Source organism: Lepidochelys kempii, chromosome 5 (genome assembly GCF_965140265.1).
Source record: "Lepidochelys kempii isolate rLepKem1 chromosome 5, rLepKem1.hap2, whole genome shotgun sequence".
NCBI lineage: Eukaryota > Metazoa > Chordata > Testudines > Cheloniidae > Lepidochelys > Lepidochelys kempii.
This window is the reverse complement of record NC_133260.1, coordinates 16,218,414-16,243,770: the sequence shown is the minus strand read 5'-3', so window position 1 is coordinate 16,243,770 and position 25,357 is coordinate 16,218,414. Positions and strand designations below refer to the sequence as shown.

Below are 25,357 nucleotides of genomic sequence, written 5' to 3'. Positions count from 1 at the left end.
TAGTTCTCTCTCACTTTATATCAATAAAAAACAAGTGTATGTTTGTATATTGAAACAGAATGTATTTAACTGTGTCGCTACAATTTGTAAGTCACTGGTCATCTTAGGCCCTTGGACTGTGAACAAATGACTTCTATAGGCCTACTCATGCTTTTGAGTATGTGTGTGAGTGTTTTCAGGTTGCAACCTTAGACTGTAAATCCTTTGGGAGGGAGACCATGCATCTTTGTATGTGTTTATACAATATCCAGCCCATTAGGGTCCTGATCTTGATATAGGACTTCTTGAATCTACTGCAATATAGATGTTTGTATTAATATTCTACATGCAGAGATACAAGCTCCATGGATCTAAGCAGAAGTATGATACTGATCTCCTTTGCAAAGCACATTGGAATCTACGGATGCAAAGCATTATATAAGAGCTCGGCATTAACTCAGCCTTAAGGTTGCCTTCCTCAGTTAAATCCTCTGCAGTTGTTAAGGTATTTCAGCTGGGGCAGGGAAAGCCATTTTTAGTAATGCAAGTGCAACATGCTGATCTGAACATCTGGGTAAATATGTGCACCCATGTGGGTGGAGGTGGGGTGAAGATCGCTAACATAAACTCAAATCTTTAAGCCTGTTTTGCACAAACTTTCCAGAACAAGTCACCTGAGACAGAGCGTTGACAATTTCCATCCCAAAATTTCTTTGAGAAATAGGCTAGCGATAAAGGCAGGCTAGAATGGAAAATTCAGTGCTTAACTGTGGTGGGCAGTAGACATTTTCACTATTCTAGATGGATTTTATTGCAGAGAATTATAGAAAATATTGAGGAACACTTTTCTTTAAAGCCATTTTCCATCGTATTTTTTACTTTGGTTTACAAACACCCATGGCAGCTTGGTACAGAAATGTATTTCACAGGGGGCGGGGGAAGGAGGTTTTTTTTTCTGTTGCTTATGTGCAGTTTTTTTATCGGCTGGGGGGGTCACTCAGAAGCGTTGTGCTACTGGCATTTTTGTGTTCAAAATTGGGCCCTGGAATGTTTCATTTTGGGGGGGCGGAAAAAGCAGAAAGAATTGCTTGGTTTTTGCATGTATATAAAAAAGCATAGATCAACTTCTGGGTGCACCAACATGGACAGACTTCTAAACTCTCAATTCTTATTTCATATATTCCCACTTTGAGTCCTTTGTGGTGCCAGAGCAATAGAAAGTGGCCGTAGTGTAAATGAGACTCAGGCCCATAGCATGTTTGCTCAAGTTTAGGCAGAAGTCTGGCATTTTGGAGTTCATTCACTTCTTTTCCTGGATGTTCCTTTGCATATGTTTAAAATAATTTTAGCAGCACTGGAAATGTCTGGCATTTTCACCAAAAACCCTGGTTTTGATAGGTCCATAACTCAGCTGTTTTAGTTCAGAGTGAATCAATTTCAAAATCTAATATGCACTCTAAATCTCATAGAGATGGCAGGAGATGCCTTTTCCTAGCAGTAAAATATAGTGCTCTGATTTCTTGAATTACAGCTCTGCCACGTTTAGAGACTTCATTGCTTGTGGTGCAGAGCCTTCCAAACATCTAACAGCCATGAAAGTAGCCAAATTCGAGCATGTGCCTTAAAGGCCTGAACTCTCAAAATGAGAAGATGAACAGGTGAAGTGTTCTAATTTATATGCATCAGAGTTTGGAAACAAAAGCCAGGCAAGAACTACGTTCAGTGTGTTCCATGCCATATACTGTGTTTGTTTTTTAATTTCTCCTCAAAATATGCACATAACTCATGTCAACATCTATAGAAAATACCCACATGTGTCCAGGGGCAAAACTGTTCTTGCTCTTAAGTGATTTAATTGGAATGCAGTAGACTGGTGGCAAGGGGAATAGAACTGAAGTGTTCCTCAGTGGTTCCACTCCAAACCACGGTCTTGGCAAAGGAGCTTATGGGAGTGCAGATAAAAGAAGAGGTTGTATAGCAAATCTGGATTGATGATAGACAAAATGCATACAGTCAGAACAAATCATGACAAACTTCCGTAGGGTTCAACCTCACTCAGGCCAAGCACTCATCAATCTGAATCAATTCCCAGCCTAAGGACATGCAGGATCAGGCAACAAAATATCTGCAGAAAAATATGTGGAAAAAAAATATGGAAGTCCAATGGTGAGATAGTGGCAAGTGTGATTAGAAGAGGTTGTAGGCCCAATCTATATATAACAAAATCCTTTGGCATTTTCAGACAATGGTTACCTCAGGTGGTTGACAGTCATGTGTCATGACGTTCGGTGCAATCTGATTTGTCTTATTTTACATATGTCTCTCAATGTGGGGTACTTTTTTGGCTGCATGGTATTTTCATAAATCCCTCTCATGCAGATACTGTAATTTGTAGTTCCACAGTCCTGCTGTGGCAATGCTTTCCGGTTAGAAGGAGGAAAGGTTCTCATGGTTGTTCGTGCGTCGTCAGCACCAAATTGAATGTGTCTGTGTCATAGTCAAGTATGAAACTTTCTAGAGCACTTAAAATTAGAGAGGAGCCTTAACATTTAGATCCAAATTAGAGTTAGGCTGCCAATTGCATTCAACACCAAATCAGGGCCGAGATTGAGGTTCACATGAATGGTGCAGAAATCTGGCTAGCTGTTCTTGTGATACTTTGGTCTCAACTGATGTAAATCTTTCCAGATCACCCATCCTCCTTTGTTCATTTTAAATGCACCTAATCCAGTACAAGTTGGGAGGGAGGGGGGAAGGACCTTCCAACCCAGTCCAGAACCAGCGGGGGGTTGGGTTCAGACCTGATTTTAAACCCCACTCTCCCTCTCTCTCCTCCAAATGTGAAGAGGTTTGGATTCGAGGTTTGGTTTATTTAAGCTCTAAGTCTAAACATTAGCTAAATAAATGAAACCCTGTGCCCTGTTTAATTTTATCTGTGCTTTGCTTTCAGGTGGTCCTACCATGACTTTTTCAATAGGTATCGAGTTCTTATGAAAAAGGGGGAGATCTCTAAAAATGACAAGAAGTTGATCTGTAAAACACTTCTGGAAAACCTCATTAAGGTGAGCTGGGATTGAAGCTTCAGAAACAATCATTAAAGCACAGAAGCTGTTGACACTGATAATATCTCAACTCACCTTCCCTTCCTCCCCATTTGCCTGCTGTGGCTGAAAATGCTGGTGTGCCCCTGGCACTCAGGAGTGTCTTCCAAAGTCAAACCATCTCAGAAGGAATAATGAGACTAAATGAGACATAGCATGAGATTGATTGATTGCATTCAAGCTGAAAAAGCCTTTTTTCTGCAATTGAATTCCACAGCTCGTTCGTGGACAGTAGATGATAGTGAGTTACTATTCCCACAAAACCCATTCCTTTTCCTTCTTACTGACGATTGGAATAAAATCCTATGCACACAGCATGAGGAGTCCCAGTCAAGAGGACAGAGTGGCCAAAGGGCCTCTCTCTCATTGCACAGAGACCCCCACAGCCAGTCACCAATCACCTTTTCATACAAATGATGAAGAGAAAATGTCGTCTGAATGGGAAATTCTTAATGGTCACATACTGTGAGAACAGTCTAGACACTGAGATTTCTTTTCCAATTATTTTGTTCTGTCCTTTTTTAAAAAACAAAATTTAACAAGCTCTAGCTGAGGGAGGTTCAGTTTGTTATTACTCAGGCTCCTTGGGGACCATTTGAGTTCATTTTTTAATTTAAGGATATTTTCCAATGATTTTTTTTCTCTGTGATTAAATTTTTATTTCTGAGGCCTTTTTTGTTGCTGAGGCCTCTGACAGGTTGGCTGGTTGTTTTCTTGGGGCCCCGGTCCTCCTTCAACTTTATTCACTGACACGTCCTGTTGACATCAGTGGGTCTGCTCACAGTGGGTAAAGTTAAAGCACATGCACACCTTTGCAGGATCGCAGCCTTGACTTTTTTTTTCTAAAGAGGTGATCTAAAGTTGCAAAATGCAGCTTTCGCATCCAGATTTTGAACATATGCTCAGTTTATGGGTTTGGCTTAGCCTGTTTATAAGGAGTGGGGCCACTTTTAGAGTGTTGACACAGATCTGGGTTCAGATTTTGGCACTCCTCTCATTTCCCACACAAGTTTGGGAGTCTTGAGCTGGAACCAAAATTTCAGAGCCAATCTCTTAAGTTTTGTCAAAATGGAGGAAAACAAGCTTTTGTTTTTCACCCTATCAGAGAGGATAACATGCCAAGAAAGTGTTTGCATCTAGTTTGCATATTCATTGACTAGAAATACAGAAACTGGAAACAGAAAGGACCAAGGTCCAGCAATGCCCATGCCTTACCTCATGCAGTTGTGATATTACATGAAGAATGCCCCTAGATCTGAAAACACCATCGGTTTTCCAGAGCAAGGTGACAAACCTTCATGGTCCCTGCTAATGCCTAGTTAGGACAAATCCCAGTAAGTTGCAAAACTCCCATTGACTTCAGTGGGACTGGGATTTGGTCCTTAACCCTTGTCAGCTGTTAGTGCAAATATGTGAAAATCGGGATTGTTGGGTTAAAAGAGTGAGCTTCGGCTTTATATACTGAAACTGGTACTGTGGGGATAAAGTTTGTTTAACCCAGTTGAACGGATATGGGAATTGAACTGGTAAATTTTATTCACTCTTGTCATCCTTATATACACTTATTCAGCATAGGCTCCTCAGGAAAATGTTTGTCTTAACTCAGTTTCCCTTATGCTTTTGAAAAGGATCCTGACAAGTTCCAGTTTGGACGTACCAAGATCTTTTTCCGTGCGGGACAGGTGGCATATCTGGAGAAACTGCGGGCAGATAAATTCAGAGCTGCTACTATCATGATACAGAAGACAGTGCGGGGCTGGCTGCAGAGGGTGAAATACAGAAGGATGAGAAATGCTGCAATAACAATCCAGAGGTATACACGAGGACACCTGGCTCGCAGGTAAGCATCATCCCTAGAGAATGACTAGCTGGGAACTATAGAATGGTGAAGAGTTCCAGCTCTCTTATTAGAACTACTCAATCATCTGATACCCCTTGTGTTATGAAACCTGGGTACATTCTTAGATTCCAAGGTCAGAAGAGACCATTGTGATCATCTAGTCTGACCTCCTGCATAACACAAGCCATAGAACTTCCCCAAAATAATTCTTAGAGCAGATCTTGATATCATAGGTACATGATCTGCCTTATCTTCAGAAGCGCTAAGCACCTGCAGTTGCCATTGACTTTATAGGGAGTTGCAGGTGTCCTGTACCTCTGAAAATAAAGCCCATTCTGTGTGTATGTAGACCATGGACAGTGTGGTGTAGCTGTAAGAATAGGGGCGTGGGAATCAGAACTCCTTGGTTTTGTCCCCAATTCTACCTGTGATTTTTGGAAAGGTCCCCTAAATTCTTTTGGCCCTGTCTGCTCTCTTTCATGTTTAATGCACTGTTTTACTGGTGTTGCACGTGTGTGTTTGTGTGTAGTGAAAACATGACTTGAAATGTCACCTGGTAGAGCTCACGGCAGAGAAGATTCAAGGATTAGAGATGCTGCTGGAGACAATGATGGCATTCAGGCAGGGATTTGAAGGTATAATACAGGAGAGGAGGTGATAGACAGCCCAAGTTTTGCAGACACCTGCCAAACAAAAGGACTTGAAGGATGGACGGCCAGAAGAGAAGGATGATCCATGGAAGAATGTGACTACAGGGACAGGTCAGAAGAGGACACTAGCTATTGGCGGTAAAATGGAGTTGAGTAACAGATTTGCTGCACTGGGGAATGAGGAGGAGAAACTGGCAGAAGGTGAGGAAGAAAAGAAGGGAAGCCAATCCTTGCAGAAGAGATGAAGATAGCCAGGGACCGAAGCCTATGGAAGAATGGGGATACGATGTACAGGGGGCTGTGACAGAGAACATAAAACAGATTCATGCAAACACCAGGGAGAGACAGGTGCATGTGAGCGAGGACTAAAAACTCCAAAGAATTGACAGGCATGCCACCAGACCAGATTCAGAAAACAGAAGTGTGTGTGCTCTGCCAGGAGCAAGGGCATCAGATGTGGATGTGAGGCTAAAGAGGATTATGATGGGAGGGAGGAAAAATTCCACTGATGGTGCTGCATGTCAGGATGAATGACACTGCTGGATTCCCACTGGAATGGATTGAAATGCTCAGCTGGGTAAGGCATTTAAAGAAATGGAAGCTCAAGTGATTTTCAGAGGAGCAGTTCCGGTCCCTAGAGAACAATGGTGAAGGCGTGACAAGATAATGAAGATCAACAGATGGCTCAAGGATTGGTGCTCTGAGGAAGGCTTTGGGATGATCGACCATTCGGACGCATTTACAGAAAGAAGACTCTTATCAACTGATGGGCTCTACTTGACTACCTAGGATATTAACCTTCTGAGATCAAGCCTGGCCCAATTGATCAGAAGGGCTTTAAACTGGGAGATGAGAGAAGGTTGAGAGACTCGTGAAATCACCACACCTGGCTTCAGTACTCAGGAGTAGGAAAATCCCCTAAATGAAGACAGTGAGGGATAACGAAACACCATAAGCTAGAAAACCTGGTGAGGTCCAAGGGAAACAACTGAGTTGCTTGCACATGAATGCAAGGAGCCTGGGCAATAAATTGGAGGAACTGTAACTACAGGTACAGGAAGTCAAATCAGGTATTACAGTGGTTACAGAAACCAGATGGAATAGCCCTCGTGACTGGAATACAGATATTGAAGGGTTTGTCTGTTTAGAGGAGAGAGAGCAATACAAGCTTGGAATTTCTTCAAATGAACTATACAAAAATCATTTGAAATTTGCATCCTAAATAAAGGGAAGAAACTAGTCAGGAAAGGCTCCAGACCCAGCTGGATGAATAACCACTTTGAAAAGATTATTAGGAGTAAGCAATTTGTTCTGAAACCTTGCATACTGCTGAGGTCAGAATAACAGGTCTGTAATTGCCTGGATCACCTTTCCCGCACCCCTTTCTTAACTATAGGTGCGATGTTAGCTATTCTCCAGTCGTATTGTCCTGCCCATGAATAGATTTATTAAAAATCCTTGCTATGGGACTAGCAATCTCATGTGCCAGAGTGGGTTTTTGATACTTTATGTTGGTGCCTTCAACCCCATTTAAGATTTCTCGAGATTGAATTCAGTCTGTTAGCTGAATGGTTGTTGAGCAGTAATCTATTCCTTGGCTCTGAGTTAATGTTTTCCATTCAGAGGTGCTGCAAAATAAGCTGCAGCCCAATTAACCCTGTTTGTACTTGGGTGACACAAGCTGCTGTCTATTGAGCTAAGCTTACTCTTCAGGCATCCTATCTTTTAAACACGGTCAGTCCTTTTCTCCTGATTTACTGAGTGCAAGGTGATTTTTATCAGTTAATTTGGATGGCTGAGGTTGAGGAATCTCTGTCCCCTCAGAGATGACACACTGATTTCCTATAAATCCATCAGCTATATTGCTGATGTATATTTAGAGTTGTCCTAACTGAATTCACGCATTCTATTTGCAGTTATGAAATGTAACAACCTCATGGAAAATACAGTGATGGAAAACTCTATAATGCACAGAGCCAGGCAGTGGGATGATTTTATTTATAACAGTCACAGACGTCTCACGTAGTGGCCACAACTCATGTCCAGTCGGTTCTTCATTATTATCACTGTAGTGCGCACGCGATCTAATCAGGGCTTTACGGTGCCAGGTATTGTACAAACACATAGACATGGTCCCTGCCCTGAGGACCTTACAGTCTAGTTAAAGTTGAGGCATAACAAGTGAGTGTGACGAATAGGAGGGGAGGGAAGGAGGACGACATGGGTAGCAGTAATTAATCTCACCCAATTACGTTGATTCACATTGTGCAACATTTGACAGTTACACACATTTTTAAATATTATTTGTTTGCGTCCCACCCTCTCACTCCTTTTTGCATAAATCAGTTCAACCCCATCCCTCAGCCTACCTATATATAGGCTTCTGGGGACATGTTGTTTCCAAGACCTTGGCCCTGTGATGGGGAATCAGGGAAGGCTGGTTAGCTCTTGCCCTCAGCTGTGGGGGGAACGTGCTGGGAAGACACGGCCTTAAATCCCTTAGTGCCCAAGAGTGTGCTGCCATAATGCACACTCCCTGGTATTGCTAAGAGTAGAAATAAAGGAGCACCTAAGGTGTTGGGGCTGCATTTCCTTTGTATCAGCTGATGAGGAAACACAGACCTTCCATGTGAATGGCATATCTTAGTAATGTGCCTTCATAAGGTAAGGTTTGCGCAAACAGTATGCAATGGAAGAGGATTATAGACCTAGCACAACCCAGGGAGAAGGAGGATGTATGGTACGTTTCTCCTGACAATTCCAAAGGAAAGTGAAGATTCTTCAAGACCTCATTGAGACCCTGTATCTCAAGCAGTCACAACATCTAGAGCTGGGGTGGGGGGAGAGCGGGAAGAGGGGGAGAGAAATCTTACTACTTGGTATTCCATATTCTCGTTCTATCCTGATGGACCTTACCTCAACCCTCTGCTTCCTTTGAGATGACCTTGCTGTGAGATCCATCTCTTTGTGCTGGGTGCATAGAGAACGGTGTAGCTGGATAAACAGCCCTTTTCTCTTGGTTATTAAGAGGTTCCAGTTCTGTGGGATGCACTAAGGCATTGTGTGCCTATAAGAAGGGAATGCAAGGGCCCGTACAAAGAGCCTTTTTAAAATTTAATGTTGACAAAAAGTTTAGCACAACTTGTAAAACCAAAGCAAATACCTGTGTGATGTTTCATGCTGAGGGCAATGAATACATCATAAAATCAGTGAAACAAGCTAACCATCAAACTAAACTGTGGTTTTATGGATATTTATTAAGAGATTTAACAATAAATTGTTCATACATTTTCCCCATGTAGTCTCAGAATGTCAGCGGCACACAAGGGTACTAACCACTTCCCAAATTATCCACTGTGTATGAATCGTTTGGAGTCCTGCTCATGAATGTTGCCAAACCAGTGCACATTGCTTTAAATGTCAAATCAATTTGCTGCTGTTTTGCTCAATGTACTTGTAACCAGTGAACATGCTGTACTACTCTTGTTTTTGGAAGTAGGGGACTGGAATAACGAACCTTGATGATGATGGCTTAGAGTTTTGAGGATTTAAGACGGGGGGGAAAAGAAACCAAGAGAGAGTGGGAGGGAAAAAATAAACTTTTTTAAAGAGAAGCACTAAAAGCAGTTCCAAACATTACATTTGCTGTTTGTGTTTCAAATATCCCCAGATACAGCGAGCCTTTAATGGATGTATGCACATCACCACTAATTTAACAGGAGAGCTGGCATCAACTTCTTTTCCTGAGTTTACTGCTGTTTTTCTCTCTATCAAGTAGTGTCAAACTCATCAACAAAGGATTGTTTGCTAATGCAGCTTAATACCATCTATGGCAAAAACGTTGTGTATAGATATGGGTGACATAGTGGAATTGAATTAGTATTACCATAAACCTCTTCTTCCTTGCAATTCACAGATTGGCAGACCACCTAAGGAAAACAAGAGCTGCCATCATTTTCCAGAAACAATACCGAATGCTGAGAATCCTTCATGCTTTCCAGAAGATCCGCAACGCCACTATCACAATTCAGGCCTTCACTCGGGGCATGTTTGTCAGGAAAATTTACCACAAGGTACTATTACTTCACAAAATGTCACTGCATTGGGGAGAGATTCCTTTAAATTTATCTACCAAGAGTTCAGTCCAGTAATGTATTTGTTGAGGACGTTTTGATCTTTTCCCCCAAACTGTGAGGTTTTGTATTTCTAGAGTCCACAAGTATTAACTGCAAATATTGCAGCACTAAAGCTGTGCAAGCAGAAATGATTAGGCAGCAGCGCCTCAAAGGACTAGCTTAATGAAGTTATTCACACAAACAGATGCATACGGGCATAGTGGAAATGGGGAAATGTCATCTGATGTAACACATCCAGTGAAAATCTTACCTGAGGAACAGTGTACACGTCTGAGCCATGCTACTGTCCGTTAAAGTCAAGCCTAAATGAAAGGTGCCTAGTCGCTTTCAGATTTACTGCAATTGCCTATTTAATTAATGATCTCCATTCATTTTAATATGGTAACAGAGGGCTCAGTGAGAGGAAATAAGTGATGCTGATGATCACAATAAATGACAAAGGGAAAGACTGCCGGGCTCAGGAGATGGGTAATGGCATAGGGAACCCTCCACCTCAAAGTTATCAGCTGCAATCCAGCTCCATTTGTCATTTCCAAAAATGATTACCCTCTGATGGCTGTTCAGTGGTTTCAGTCCGGTTTCCAAAGGACAGGCAGCCATGTGACAAAAAGCATCACTAAGATTGATAATAAGTAAGGTCACTTGTACTCTGGGTCTAGAAAAGAGGTCAAGAATGAATGGGAATGTAGACTGAACTAGCCACTTGGGAGATCCCTGCAGGCCCCAGCTGATACCCATTGGATTAGGGAGTGGGGGGACTCGCACTGGCATTGCTCACACAATACCTGTTTTGTAGATGTCCATCTACAGGGCTGCTATTCTTTTTAACTATCCACTATTCAGGAGAACTCAAACCTTAAGAATCAAGTATTAGAGTTGGGTAGAAACCAAGCCTCTGGTTCCGGACACCCTCAAGCTTTCGGGAAGCTCGGATAGAGAGCTGGGTGCAAATGCAAACTTTACAGCTGATGTGTGGCTCCATGTATTGCCACATCTGGCACAGTGGGTTAGTGTACTATTGCCCTCAGAAGATCTCAGTGTAAAATTTCATTAGATCACTAAGTGAATTTAGCATGTCTCCTGTTTATTCCTTGGGAACAGCCATCCACATCTCTAGACCACCATACATTTGGCATATACAACACCCTGTATTCATGAAAGTGCCAAGATCAAAAATTACAGAGTGCTGTAAGTGAAGACTAAGAAGTATCAGAAGAGCTGTGTGGAGAAACTTCAATGGTGCCTGCCTCCTTAGTTCCTTGTTGTGCCCTGGATTCCTGTGTGACTTTGGGAAAGTCGCTTAGCCTCTCAGTTCCTCATCTGTAAAATGGTGTTAACAGCATCTCCGTACCTCACAAAGGTGTTGTGAGGGTAATTAATATTTGTGAGGTACTCTGATAGTATAGTGATAGTCGCCATATAAGTACTGAAGATAGATAGAAAATATAAACAGGTGGGGGGAAGCCCCCTCTAAAATAATAGCAATTAGTTGATCATTCATCTATTCTGCAACTGTTTTATTAGACTAATGTAAATCTGGGGTGATGTTACTTCAAATCCTTTTGGGGCAGAGGAGAAATGTGAGGGGAAGAAACAGGGCAGTGCTGTGCAGTAAATTCAATTGGGCCATTGTTACTAACCGATAGCAGCTTTGTTTGATGCTCCAGATTGTCTTGTTTCTACATGTTTCTCCTGATCGTCTTTTGTTTCTGCATGTTTTCTAGATCCTTTTGGAGCACAAAGCTACCATCATCCAGAAACATGCCCGGGCCTGGCTGGCTCGTAAGCACTTCCTGCGCTTCAAGTGTGCGGCTGTGGTCATCCAATGTTACTTCCGGCGCATGAAGGCCAGGCAAGAGCTGAAGAAACTGAAGATTGAGGCACGGTCAGCACAGCACTTGAAGAAACTCAATATTGGCATGGAGAACAAGGTGGTTCAGCTTCAGAGGAAGATAGATGATCAGGTGAGCCCCCGAGTATATTGGAACGACTTTGGTTCTGTTTCTGTCTTGCATGTATCACGCAGGCAGAATTTGGGAAGTGGATAAATGAGTGGCTGGCTAGACTTTATGTAACAAGTATTGTTCCAGAGTGGTTTATGTGGGGCTATACCTTCAGCACACCTGAGAATTTCAGCTGCTGCAGAATGTGGCTACCATGTATTCAATGTGACTTCCCATAAGTAGCGTGTTATGCCTTGCTGCCAATTGATGTATAGGTGAAGTTTAAGGGGTTGATTTTTGAAATATTGTGTTGTCTTCCATATGGGCCCTGCTTAACTTAGAGACTGCCACTCTCTGAATGATTTCAGGGTGGCTGCCAGCACTTGAGCTAGCTGCTGCCAGGGCATTCTCAGTGAAGGGTCCTCACCTCTGGAACATAAGAACGGCCATATTGGGTCAGATCAATGGTCCATCTAGCCCAGTATCCTGTCTTCCGACAGTGGCCAATGCCAGAGGCATCAGAGGGAATGAACAGAACAAGCAATCAGTGAGTGATCCATCCCCTGATGTTCACTCCCAGTTTCTGGCAATCAAGTGACCATCTTGGCTAATAGCTATTGATGGACCCTATCCTCCATGAACATACTTCCTGCCCTTGGTCTGCCAAAGCCAGGACATGCTGCAAAGTCTGTTAGTTGGGTTTTTTTTGTTTGTTTCCCCATCCGCTTCTGATCTGGAGGGAAGGTACAGTGGCTACGGGGTTTTGAACTCAGTGACTGACAAAGTGTTTTATTGGCATTGTGCCAATTAAACTTCCTTGTTTAATTCTGTTACTAATATTTTACGTGTGCCAAGAGATTACTGATTATGCTTTTGAGAAATGTAAATACAGTAGAATACTTGGTAAATGAGCAAGAATCACGGGAGTTAATGCTCTTGCTTAAGTTGTAGAGATTTCCTGCACACTGATGAGTAATGTGAAACAGATTTCACTGATCAATCAAAAGCACAAGAACAGGAAATGCTTGTTTCTCTGCATTCATTTACCAAGACTAACCTAGCTGTCACCATGTGTCACAGCTTGGCTAGCTGAAAAAATTGAAAGATGATGAAATCACATTCTGGAACTCAGTTTGACCAGATGTCTCATAGATAGTAACTAATATTTCTTCTTTGAGGTGTGTCCCTGTGGGTTCTCCACTTCAGGTGAATGCACGTTCCAGAGCCTTTGACCGGAGAATTTCAGCAGCAGCGCTCATCTGTGTCACGCATGTGTCTCCCCATCTCACGCTTTTGTTGGCACCTGTCTAGCGTACGTGAGCAGACCCCCCTCAGTTCCTTCTCAACCATCCTTGGCCTGAGATGGCGCTCCCAGCAATGATTAAAATCAATAGCTAGTTGGGGATTATAATAGTCTTTTAGCATTCCCGAAGCTGGCAGGCTCCGAGTCGAGAGGCAAACAGAAGCCTACCTCCTCTGCCACCGCACCGACAGAGCTGCCGAAAGATGTGGCACCGAGGCGCTCGCCACAGGCTATGGCACCACTTTCCGCTTCCATAGCAGACAGCGCTTGCATGTTGGCACCAACGCCTGCCAGCGCAACATCGTCATTGGCACCGACCCCCCTCGGCACTGAAACCACCGACACTGCACCATTTCCTGCACCACAATGACTTACTGATGTCAGTGACGCCAGAATCACCACGCTTCGATACCAGTGTATCTCCGGTAAGCACGGTCCCATGTCAACCCACCACACCTTTGGCTTCTCTATTTTCCAGCAAGGAGGAAGACGAGGAGGAGGAGAAGGGTGCTTTTTCAACACACCACTCCAGTTCCATCCAAACTACTTCAGCTTAGGCCCACCTGTAGAACCTAAGTCCTACCACAGGGTTGACACCCAGACTAGGTAATGGCCACACATAGATGCCACCACCTCTGCCATTCCCCATGCAGTGGCCCTACTGGGACCCCTGGAGGGCACACAAGAAACAATATGCCTGGCTCCCAAACTCCTACAGGGAGAGGATTAGATTTCCCCCACCACCTTCACTGGCTACACCATCAGAATCTCTGGAGGAAAGTTTTGAAGAACAGGAGGAGGCCCTGGAGCAGGAAACAACACCATCAGCCAACATTTCCGTCTCTTCCCCAGGTAAGGCCATAACGCTACGACCACCCACAGCTTGTGATGATTTCAAACATTTCCAGGAGCTCTTCAAAAGAATTGCCTATTCCCTAGAGCTCCCCCTAGAGGAGGTCGCAGAGTCCTGACACAAATTACTGGATATTCTTCAAACTTCATCTTTGTCGAAAATAGCGCTTCTGATAAAAGAAGCACTTATGAAGCTGGCAAAAAAACATGGCAGACCCCAGCAACAGTACCACCCACTTGCAAGAGAGCAGATAAAAAAAATTACGTTCCCTCAAAAGGGATGGACTTTTTATTTTCTCACCCCACACTGAACTCTTTCGTTGTTGACATCAATCAATGAGGCAAGACAAGACCAATCTAGATCCACCCCATATGACAAAGCATGGAAACAATTAGATCTTTTCGGTCTCAAGGCCTACTCATCAGCTGCTCTTCAATTTTGGATTGCAAATTACAGTGCACTGATGGCGAAATACAACCACACAAACTATTCCAAACTCACAGGCTTTATTGTTTACATACCGAAAGACATCAGAGACCAATGTAAAGCCATCATCTCCGAGGGCCATCTCCTAGGCAGAAATACCTTATAGGTATCTCTAGATGCAGCAGACATGGTGGCACACTCCATGGCCACAGCCATAGTTTGCATTGAGCTTCGTGGCTCCGCCTGTCTGGCTTCCTAAGGGGGGTACAATCCACTGTGGAGGACCTCCCTTTTGATAGCCAGAAGCTCTTTCCAACACATACTGACGAGTCCCTCCACACCCTGAAGGACTCTTGGGCAACCCTTTGTACTCAGGGGATATACACACCTCCAACAAGAAAAAACAGGGTAAATACTATCCCTTCCAGCAGACAAGGTCTGCCCCATATGCCCAACAACAGAAGGGATACAACACACAAAGGCACTGACAGAGACCTCCAAGGCATTGACCACCTGCGCCTCAGTCATTGGTGTCCCAGCAACCCTCTGCAAAACAACAATTTTGAGGGTTTGGTCGAGGGCCCAAGTGACCTCCCAGTTCCTCAGCGCTGACACCATCATTGACCATCCCCCATTTCAGACACTGTCTGACCCCTTTCTGCTAAGCATGGAAATCCATCACCTTGGACAAATGGGTTCTAGAAATAATGCACACAGGCTGTTCCATACCTTTCCCCTCCATCCCTTCAACTCATCCTCCCTCCCCATCCCTCTTCAGAGACCCCCTCACAAACATCTTCTGCAGCAAGAAGTAAACCACCTCCTACATCTGTGCTCCATGGAACAGGTACCATCACAACACAGAGGGAAGGGTTTTTAGTCCCACTACTACTTAACCCAGAAAAAGAACAGGGGATGGAGACCTATTCTAGACCTCAGAAAACTCAACAAATTTGCAAAGGTCTGGCAGTTCAGGATGGTCACATTAACAGTAATACTAGCCCTGGAACAGGGGAACTGGTTCTCAGACCTCGGCCACCAAGACGCCTATTTTCACGTAACCATGCATCCCGCTCACAGGAGGCTTCTCAGGTTTACTCTGAGGACAGAACGTTATCAGTACAAAGTTCTGCCTTTCAGCATCTCGACAGCCCCATGGGTGTTTTCCAAAATTCTTGTTGTAGTGGTAGCACACCTTCGCAAGCAAGGGGTAATAATATTTCCCTGTCTGGACGTTTGCCTACTAAAGGCACTCACCTGGGCACGTGCCCTGGACGTTACTCACAGGACAATCGCCCTCCTTTCACAGCTGGAATTACAACTAAACATGCAAAAATCAACACTGACACCCGTGCATAAACTGGACTTCATTGGGGCCCTTCTCAATGCTCTGGAGGCCAAAGTGTCACTACCAACAAACAGACTTGTCACTATAGTCAATCTGATCTCCGCAGTACTGAGCAGCCCACAGATAGCAACACAGACTTACCTCCAACTATTAGGTCATATGGCAGAAAGCACATTTGTGGTACGACACGCAGGACTTCTCATGCGCTGCATTCAGGACTGGCTAAAAATCATCTACTTTCCATAAAGACACAGCCTGAACAAGCACCTCACTGTGCCACTCAAAGTCAAAGACTCTCTACACTGATGGACAATGGACCCAACCCCACAACATGTGTGTGGGAGTCCCTTTCACACAGACTCCACCTTAAATGATTCTCACAACAGATGCCTCCTTGATCGGCTGGGGGAGGGGGGGCTCACCTATAGCACCACATAATTCAGGGCAGATGGTCGTCTTCTGAGACATTGTTGCACATAAACTTCCTGGAACTGCACGCAGTTTACAATGCATCCTTGCACTTCCTACCATTAATCAGAATTGAGACCTCAAGGGTAATGATGGACAACATTGCCTGAATGTTTTATATAAACTGACAGGAAGGAGCAAGATCACACTCCCTATGCACTGAAGCTATCAAATTGTGGAATTGGTGTATCCGGCACAATGTCAACATATTAGCCTTGTGTCTCCCAAGATGTTAAAACACCACAACAGATACATTAAACAGAGAGTTCTCCCAGGGAACGAGTGGGAACTAAACAACACAGTCCTGCAGAGCATATTCAGACACTGAGATCACCCATCCATAGAACTCTTTGCAACATCTCAGAATTGCAGTTCTGCTCGAGAGCAGGGTTGGGCTCCTGATCCTTGGGGGATGCCTTTTTCATCAAATGGGACACGTCACTGCTATAAGCATTTCCCCCTATACTCCTGCTATCAAGAGTGCTTCACAAAATAAGGACCAGAAAGGCCAAAGTCATCTTGATATCCCCCACATGGCCCAGACAAACTTGGTACTTGTACCTGTTGAGGATGGCAGTATGTAGGCCACGTACTCTTCCTCTTTTACCTAACATTCTATCGCAGGATGCTGGACAGGTTTACCACCCGAACCTGGAGAAGCTTCACCTCAGAGCATGGAACCTACATGGTTCCATCATGACAAACTGACCTGCTTGGAACAGGTGAAGGACATATTATTAAACAGCAGTAGGACAACCACATGTAATACTTACCTGCATAAATGGAAGAAATGTATCATCTGGTGGCAAAACAAACAAGCCCGTGCTGCTACCACTCCCTTACCAATGATATTAGAATACATATTAGAACTTAAAAAATCTGGCTTATCGCTTGGCTTAATTAGAGTATATCTCGCGGCTATTACCTCTTTTCACCACAAGGTGAATGGGATATCTGTATTTGCCTATCCTATAACTAAATGCTTTCTAAAAGATATCAGAAACGTCTAACCTGAAATTCGAGTACGTACCCACCTTGGGATTTGAACTTGGTTCTCTGCTGCCTCACCAGAGCCCTATTGGAACCATTAGCAACATGCTCTCTGACACACCTATCAAAGATGGTGGCTGCCTTGGTTGCGATCATGTCTGCTTGACAAATGGAAGAGCTAGGGGATTGTATGGCACACCTCCATACACCCATCTTTTTCAAGGACAAGGTCACCCTAAGACCTCATCCTAAACTTTTACTCAAAGTACCTTCTTCTTTTCACTTGAACCGACCGATCCATCTTCCCTCGTTCTTCCCTAAACCCCATGGGAGCAAATGGGACTCAATATTACATGCTCTGGATGTAAGATGCACACTAGTGTCCTACCTTGAAAGAACTATGCCCTTCAGAAAGTCAGAGGCTTTTCGTTTCAACTTTGGACCAATCTAAAGTTTCCGCTAGCTCCAAACACACTCTGGGTGCGTTCAATTTATTGGATGCATTCAGCTTTGTTACCAACAGAAGGAGTTACAACCCCCAGCGGGGATCCCAATCCACTCCACCAGATCCTTATCAACCTCAGTAGCCTTTTTAAACAAGCACCGATTATAGACATTTGCAAAGCAGCTACCTGGGTATCTGCTCATGTTCACAGAACACTATGCAATAGACTAGGCTCAAGATCAGACACACTGTTAGGACTTAGTGTATTGTCATCAGTTGCCCATGCAACTCTGAAGCCCCTTCCATCCGCCAAAGAGCACTGCTCAACAGTCACCTGGAATGGAGCACCTGTGGGGACATTCCTCAAAGAAGGAGAGGGTTACTCACCCTGTGCAGTAACAGGTTCTTCAAGATGGGTGTTTATGTGGGTGCTCCATTACCTGCCCTCCCCCCTCTGCTTCGGAGTTCAATCTACGGACTGCACAGTAGAGGAGGAACTGACCGGGGTGGGGGGGGTCTGGTCATGCGCGCTAGATAGGCACCAAAAACGCCATGAGATGGGGAGAGTGCATGTGCGACCCAGATGAGCACTGCTGCTGAAATTCTCCGAACAAAAGCTCACCTGAAGTGGAGCACCCACAGGGATGCCCATCTTAAAGCACCTCAGTTACTGCTGATGAAGTGAGCCGTAGTTCACGAAAGCTCATGCTCAAATAAATGTGTTAGTCTCTAAGGTGCCACAAGTCCTCCTTTTCTTTTTGCAGAGGGTGAGCAACCCTCTTTTCTGAAAAACCTGCCAGGTTGATTGCGGTGAAAAGTAGAACCAGGCAATTTCAAACCACAAGCTTGAAAATCCACAATAGCTAGAATTAAAACACATATTTAAGAAAAAAACACTTTTTCCAAATTTATGTCTAAAGCTTCCTGCTTTAACAAATATCTGGAATGCAGAGTAACTACTGCATTCCAGTGGACCCTACCATAGATTCTGGGAGTCAGTTCATTTGACAACAAACTAGAAGGTAATGAATACACTGAATAAATACAAAGTTTGCAAAGTCTTTTGAATAGGCTTGTTTTAAATCTGACCAGCCATCTTTGTGATACAAATATATTGCATTTTGAAATGGTATGTTTTAGGTGACAGATGCCTGACAGTTTGAGAGACAGTTTTAGTGTGGTGGCTTTTTGAAAAGATGAAGTCATTAATCAAGTGCTGTTTGTCATAAGAAGGCTACAGAATAGCTTCTTGATTACAGGTCCTTTAGCAAGAAGAATTCAGTTTAAGGGATTTTCCCTGTTCACTATCGAGGAAGTGAGCTATTCTAATGAGATGTTTTGTATTCTCCATTTAGTTTCACAACATAACATGAGCATTTAAAAGGCAAGTGTTGGAGATCATCCAGATGCCTCAGTTGTACGATGGCAAAATTCCTATTAATGTGGGCTCTTCAATTGTCCCTTTGCAGATAAATTCTTAAGTCACTCCTTCACTACAATTCACTTGGTGGTGGTGGTGGTGTTTTCAGATAAGTTCTCATTCTGGTTACCACATACACAGACGATAAAAGGTGCTGAGGTTTGTGGTACCCATTCATTAGCAAGTACCTTTTGTCATTCTGTTGCGGGCAAGTCAGGAAACATTGTGTATCACGTGCAGTCTCTCACAGCTTTAAAGCTCGCATACCTCTGTACTACACAAGAGTTCCTGTTGGCTGCCTACAGTATTGAAGAGGATAGGAAATTTGTATGTGCCGTCTTAAATACGTTAGTCCAGACAATCGAGCTATCTGTCATTAATACTGTGAGCCAATGTCACCACCTTCAGCTTCAAATGAGTGGCACCCACTTATGGCAGTGATGAATGAAGCCTGTGAGCCCAATTTTCAATCTTGGAATTAGACTGAATTAATCTTTCAACCTGGATTAGACTGCCCAATTTGCACCACTTGCATCCACACCTAGGTACCTAAAATTGATATTTAGAGACCCAAGTTCCCAAATGCAGAATTAGTTGCTATATCTTAGCCACCTAAGTTTGATTACTGAACAGGAAGCTTACATAGCAGCACGCAAATCAAAACTAGAATCTAGACTCTACAAAAGCTAGCCTACAGTGAGCCCATTCACAGCTGTTTGTAGTTGTGTAGTCCATGCAGAGTGCACAAAGAACACCTTTTTGTGAAGGTTTACAGCATGCTAGGAGGAAAAAGTCACCAGCTTGTTTTCATCTGTAAAAACATGGGCCTGTCCTCATTTAACCTCAGCTCACACTGAATTAAGTAAGAAAATTTTAACTCATTGAGACAGATCCCCTGGGTGGGGATTTGCTGTGTTATAGAAGAAAGCTCCCACCAAACCAAGCTTTCTGCTCGTATCTATTGTATTATTCCTCAACCACTTGTCATTATTTGCTGCAAGGAAAAGGGTGCAAAGATAAAAACAGAGGAGATATGATCTCCAGATAATGTTGGCTTTTCTGATCCTGAACGGCAACACATTGTGCGGAGTTATCATTCAGCTGGGAAACAGGGCTTGGAAGCTTATAGGTAGATAGAAATAGTTGGTTTAGTGCTGTGTTAGAGCTGGGCCTTTATTTTCAGACAAATCGTTTATTTGAAAAATGCAGTTTTAGTTGACCCAAAACTATTTGCAAATTCTCTGGATAGTTTTGGCCAATTTTGTGTGTGCGTGTGCTTGATTCACAAGGGGAGTTTTGCACTATTTACAAAATCGGGAGGAGGTGGTGGTGCTGCTGGGAGTGCCCCTTTAAACTTTCCGCTCAGTAGTTAGGGTCCTCTCCTGGGATGTGGGAGACCTGGGTTCATTTCCGCCCCCTGCCCCAATATAGAGCAGGGATTTGAACTTGGCTCTTCTACCTCCCCAGAGAGCACCCTAACCACTGGGCAATGTGGTATTTTGGTATCCTGTTAAAGCTCTTCCACGTAGTATAAATAATTAAATATTTAGTAGAGCAGGGTCTGGGACTTGGCCTTGTACCTCGTAAGAGAGTTCACTAACTACTAGGCTATCATCATTCTCTTTTTCACCCAATGACTATTCAAGTATTTCATACAAAGTGGAACAGCTTCATCAGGAGAGATTAAGAATAACCCACCCCAGCATAGCCTATAGCCTGGTGGTTAGGGCATTCACCTGGGAGGTGGGAGACCCCAATTCAAGTCCTTGCTCCACATCAGGCAGAGTGGGGAACTGAACCTGAGTTCCCCACATGCTTGGTTGATTCCCCTGCCCACTGGGCTAAAAGTTATAAGGTATGGCTCTTCCTCCTCTGTCTGTTTTGGGACTAGTGCCAAAATCCCCTAATGAATCTATCGCTTCAAGGGGAAATGTTCTCTTTGACCCAAAATGCGCTTTGTCAATTTGCTGAAAAATTCTGAAATTTTCCAGATTCAGTTCAGGTCAAACCAATTTTTTTATTATTTTTTTTTAGAACTGCCAATGTACTGAAAAATCAGTTATTCATCCAACACTCCTCCAAATCGCTTGTTAAAGTTTCTCTTTTTGATGAAGTTAGATTTTGTACTTGATGCACCTTTCAGAGGGAAGAATTTGTACCCTCTAATCCTCTCTGCTTTCTCTCCAGCAAATCATTCTGAGCTCTCTATTCAGGAAAGACAAGTTTCACTGGGATCACCATTTCTTACTGTTTTGGGGGTGCAAACAAGCCTCTCAAGCAGCCTTTTACTTGAATTTTAATTTAGGGCCTATCTAGTTATCGTGACTCTTGTTCATTTGCTGGTGGCCTGTGACAACACACTTTACTCCCAGGTACCTCATTTAATCACATCAGGCCTATTATTTTAGCCGTTTATGCTTCCATGTTGTGTGTCCTAAAAGGTGGTGAAACATACGTATAAAGTAGCTGTCTGTGACTCTCCTCGTGAGACTGTTACCAAAGAAGTGCACAGTGAAGCTGCATAGCTTTGCATGCATGCACACACCCCATTGGTTTTCAGAGGGGGTATGGTTGGTACTGGCAGGTGACTTTTATGCTTCAGACAACCAATCCTAGATGCATCTGGCTTTGCTGCGTTTGGGAAGGTGAGTTTTCTTTTGTGTCTGTGACTAAAAAGTGCCCCTATTCTTAATGTGTATTGAAACAATGTCTGTCACCTGACAGATCCAAATGCTTATCTTTGGAGCTCATGCAGAAAACTTTACTTAATATTAAGAGAGCAAACAATGGTCACACATGCCCTTACAGAAGAGGAAGAGTAAGAAATTCATGAGCTGGCGAGAATGTGCTGCCGTTCTTCACCTCCAAGGCAAAGATTTCCTCTTTGGAAATGACCATTGACTTCATTGTGGCCAGGGCTGCAGCCTTTGTGTTTGTTTTTTGTTAATACCTATTTAACTTCAGTGACTAATGACCATTTTGGCAAAGGAAATAATTGTTAAAGATTTAATACCTGACCCTTTCACAGCATTGCCAACCCCAAGCATTCAAAAATCATGAATCTGGGCCTCCCAAAATCATGAGACTTTAAAAATAATACATTTGTGACTTCTTTGTGTTTGCCTTCTGGCTTTTGAGCCTTTAGGCTTCACATTTTCAAGCTTCTCTCTCCAGTCACATGGGCTAGAAACTTTAATTGACCAAAATGAAAGGTGGGATTCTCCTGTAATCACCAGACTCCAGGAGCTGAAGCTTTGACACACCAAATTATGAGAGTTAACACTTTTGTCAAGGTGTGTGAGCTCATACTATACATCTTGAGATGCCCCCTACCCATCAACACATCCTCCAGCAAAGCCAGGGAAGACCAAGTAAAACTCAACCAGAGAAAAACTGTTTAAAAAACAAAAAATCTTTCAGGTTTTGTTAATACAGCAAAAGAAGCAAAAAAGGGCATAAACCCAGTTTTTAAAAATCCTTTGCAGCTCACTTTAAAAAAAGCAAAAAGAAAAGAGGAAGAGTTTTTAAATAACCTTATTTATCATAAGCAACTGTACCCAGGGAGACGGCTCTGTAGTACTAGTAATGATATTTGATAGACTTTTCACCTAAGAGGACACGCTGCTGTGATTTGTGAATTTTTAGGGGAAGAAAGAGAAATTCTTTTGTGTGGTTGACTGTAATAATAATCAAGGGAATTGTACGATATGTGATTCCCATTAACTTTGATTTGAGCCACAGGCGTCAACCAAGGGGCGGTGATTTTTCAGACCTCAGACTCTTTAGAGGAAGCTACTTAAGTGAGCAATTGATGACAGGTTAAACAAAAAATTAGAGCGTGTGACAAGGCCTATTGAACCACTGCATCCCATAGAGGAGGCATAGAGCTTTGTGCTCAAGCCTGCAATTACATTACAGTTCATCGTCAGAGCAGGTTCCTGAAGGCGTAAGTACTGAGAAGAAAAAGATAAACTGCAATATAAAATACTGCAAACCAATTGTATTAAGCAACGCTGCTTATTTTGAAGGTGTAATAAAAATGTAGTTTACTGTTTCTGTTACAAGAAGTAACAAACATTATTTGCATTTATTTCTAGTTTAACAAAATAAATGCTTCTATAATTGTTATAGAAATATTACTATTAAGTTTTCATGTTGTAATTTTAAATTGGGTTTGTCTTATGTCTGCTTTATTCATTAGAAAAGGGAAGCATATATGCGCACTGGCATCTATTAACATTTATAACCTACAACATTCACGATTTTTCTTTGTCTGCTTTTGCAATTGGTCCTGCTCACATAATCCTTTTCTTTTTCCTGGGTTGTGGCTTGCAGAACAAAGAATACAAGCACCTGAATGAGCAGCTCTCTGCACTTACCTCTGCCTATTCCACCGATGTGGAAAAGCTGAAGAAGGAGCTGGACCAATATCGGCAGAATCGGGGGGATAGCAACCAGCTTGTAAACTTGAAAAAAGAGATTGAGAGCCTCAGGCTGGAGCTCGAGAAAGCCCACAGTGAAAGGAAGATTATTGAAGACACCTATGATAAGGAGAAAGATCTATTCCGAAAGGTATGTGTTGTGTTTATCACATGCCCTCCATGTGGTGTGTAGGCACCATGAAAGGTAGGCCTGTTTTCAGGCAATCAGAGATGGATGTTTTTGTTAAGAATAAGAGTGAGATTTTCAAAAGCACCTATGGGACTTTCAGTGGGAGTGAGGCATCTGACTCCTTAGGGGCTTTTGAAAGTCCTGCTTTTTTCATCCTTTTGCTAAATGAAGTCCACTGCTTGTCCACACAGTGGGGAGAGCAAGTGGCAGTTCAAGCTTCCCTGCCTCTGTGCCTTAACCATGGCCTGAGCATACGCTTTTAGGACGATGTTTGTGCCTGCTCAACTTTGCACAACAATAACTATGAAGAAACCATCGAGGCACAGTTGGGTCCCAAATAGCTGTGTTCGCTAACTACAAGAACATGCAAGGCCTAGGTGCATACATACGGCAGCTCTGACTGGTTTCTGGTGGCTTCTAAAACATAGAGCACAGAGAGCACCATTAGAGGGAACGCACAACTGTTTAAAGGATACTACTATGTTCTGACACAGTGTCAGGACTGAGTGCTTGTTCATTGCCCAGGACCATTCAATCTGTGGCTGTTACGAGACTGCTGATGAAGCTGATCATGGTGGTTTTGTGTTGTGCGTACCTGTGCACGAGGAACTGGATTGAGATTGCCAAATCACTTCCCATAAGCCATCAGCCTGCCATTTCTAACAACTCTCACTACTACCAGCTTAGCTGGATTTGAATCAGTGTATTGCGCTAGAGGCAGAAGTTGCTTTCTGCCCCTGTGTGTCATTACACCTGAGCAATCCATCTCTCTTGAAATTGAAGTTGTGTAAAATGTTGCCAATATTGAGCCTTTGTACAAGAAAAGTGTTGTAGTGTGAGCAGACACTAGCCTTAAGGGTACGTCTATGCAGCAAACACACACCTGTGGTTGGCCCAGGTCCGCTGAGTTGGGCTTGGATTCGGGGCTGTCAGATTGCTATGTAGACATTCAGGCTTGGGCTGGAGCCTGAGCTCTGGGAAAGTGGGGAGGATCCTAGAGCCTGAGCTCCAGCCTGACCCCGAACAGCTACACAGCAATTTTTAGCCCTGCAGTCCAGCCCCTGTGAGCCCAAGACAGCTGACCTGGGCCAGCCGCATCCATGCCGCATGTCTCTTATTCCAAGGTACATGTACCCTAAGTGTTTTATCAGAGGACTAGAAATGACCTTCTACTCAGAGGTCCCTCACTTTATTTAGTTCCCTGTACAACATATCTGGGTCTGCTCTGGTAACTGGAGGACAAGGTCTTGGAGTTCCTTACCTCCAAAATCCCCAGTAGTACTTGTGAGAGGTGGGCAGACCTAATGAGAATGGTCCCTCTTACTTCTAGCTGCTGAAATCCTGGAGTGGTTTCCGTAATACTGCTATGGGGAAAGCTTACGGCTTGTTGACCTAGGGAAATGGACTGGAATAGCTATTTGGAATACTCCAGAATAGCTCCCTTTGTGGACACTCTATTCTGAAACAAAAGTCACTTTATTCTAGAATAATTACTGTGCTTTGGGAGCACACTAGTTACTCTGGAATAAGCATCCACACGGTAGCTTTTTAGGCAATAGCTATTCCTGTTAAATGAGCCCTTAGTCATAGAGTTTTGATGATTTACTGTGAGAGCCACGTTATCAAATCACTCAAACAGCCAAAGCTTTACAATTAAACCCATAGGATGCTTAGTCCCCGCACGCTTTCTTCATGCCTACCTTCTTTGCAAAAGCAATAACAGATGCATTTATTATGCTGTTTTCTGTTTCGCTGTGTGGCTGCATTATTTTGTGTACTGGACCTAGATATGAAAAGGGGAAAATCAATGTGTTTGCTTCCCAAAAAGCCCAATTAATAGTTCC

At 43.3% G+C, this 25,357-nt stretch overlaps 1 protein-coding gene across 6 annotated transcripts in view; it reads left to right on the top strand.

Moving 5' to 3' along the window:
* Positions 1–25,357, top strand: part of MYO5B (myosin VB) — a 372,896-nt gene that overhangs the window by 272,258 nt on the left and 75,281 nt on the right. For all 6 annotated transcript variants that reach the window (XM_073343525.1, XM_073343528.1, XM_073343526.1 and 3 more), the window contains exons 18-22: positions 2,930–3,041; positions 4,709–4,920; positions 9,487–9,643; positions 11,431–11,670; positions 23,238–23,474. In XM_073343525.1, coding sequence (XP_073199626.1) covers positions 2,930–3,041; positions 4,709–4,920; positions 9,487–9,643; positions 11,431–11,670; positions 23,238–23,474 — 958 coding nt within the window. The remainder of the gene's footprint in view (positions 1–2,929; positions 3,042–4,708; positions 4,921–9,486; positions 9,644–11,430; positions 11,671–23,237; positions 23,475–25,357) is intronic.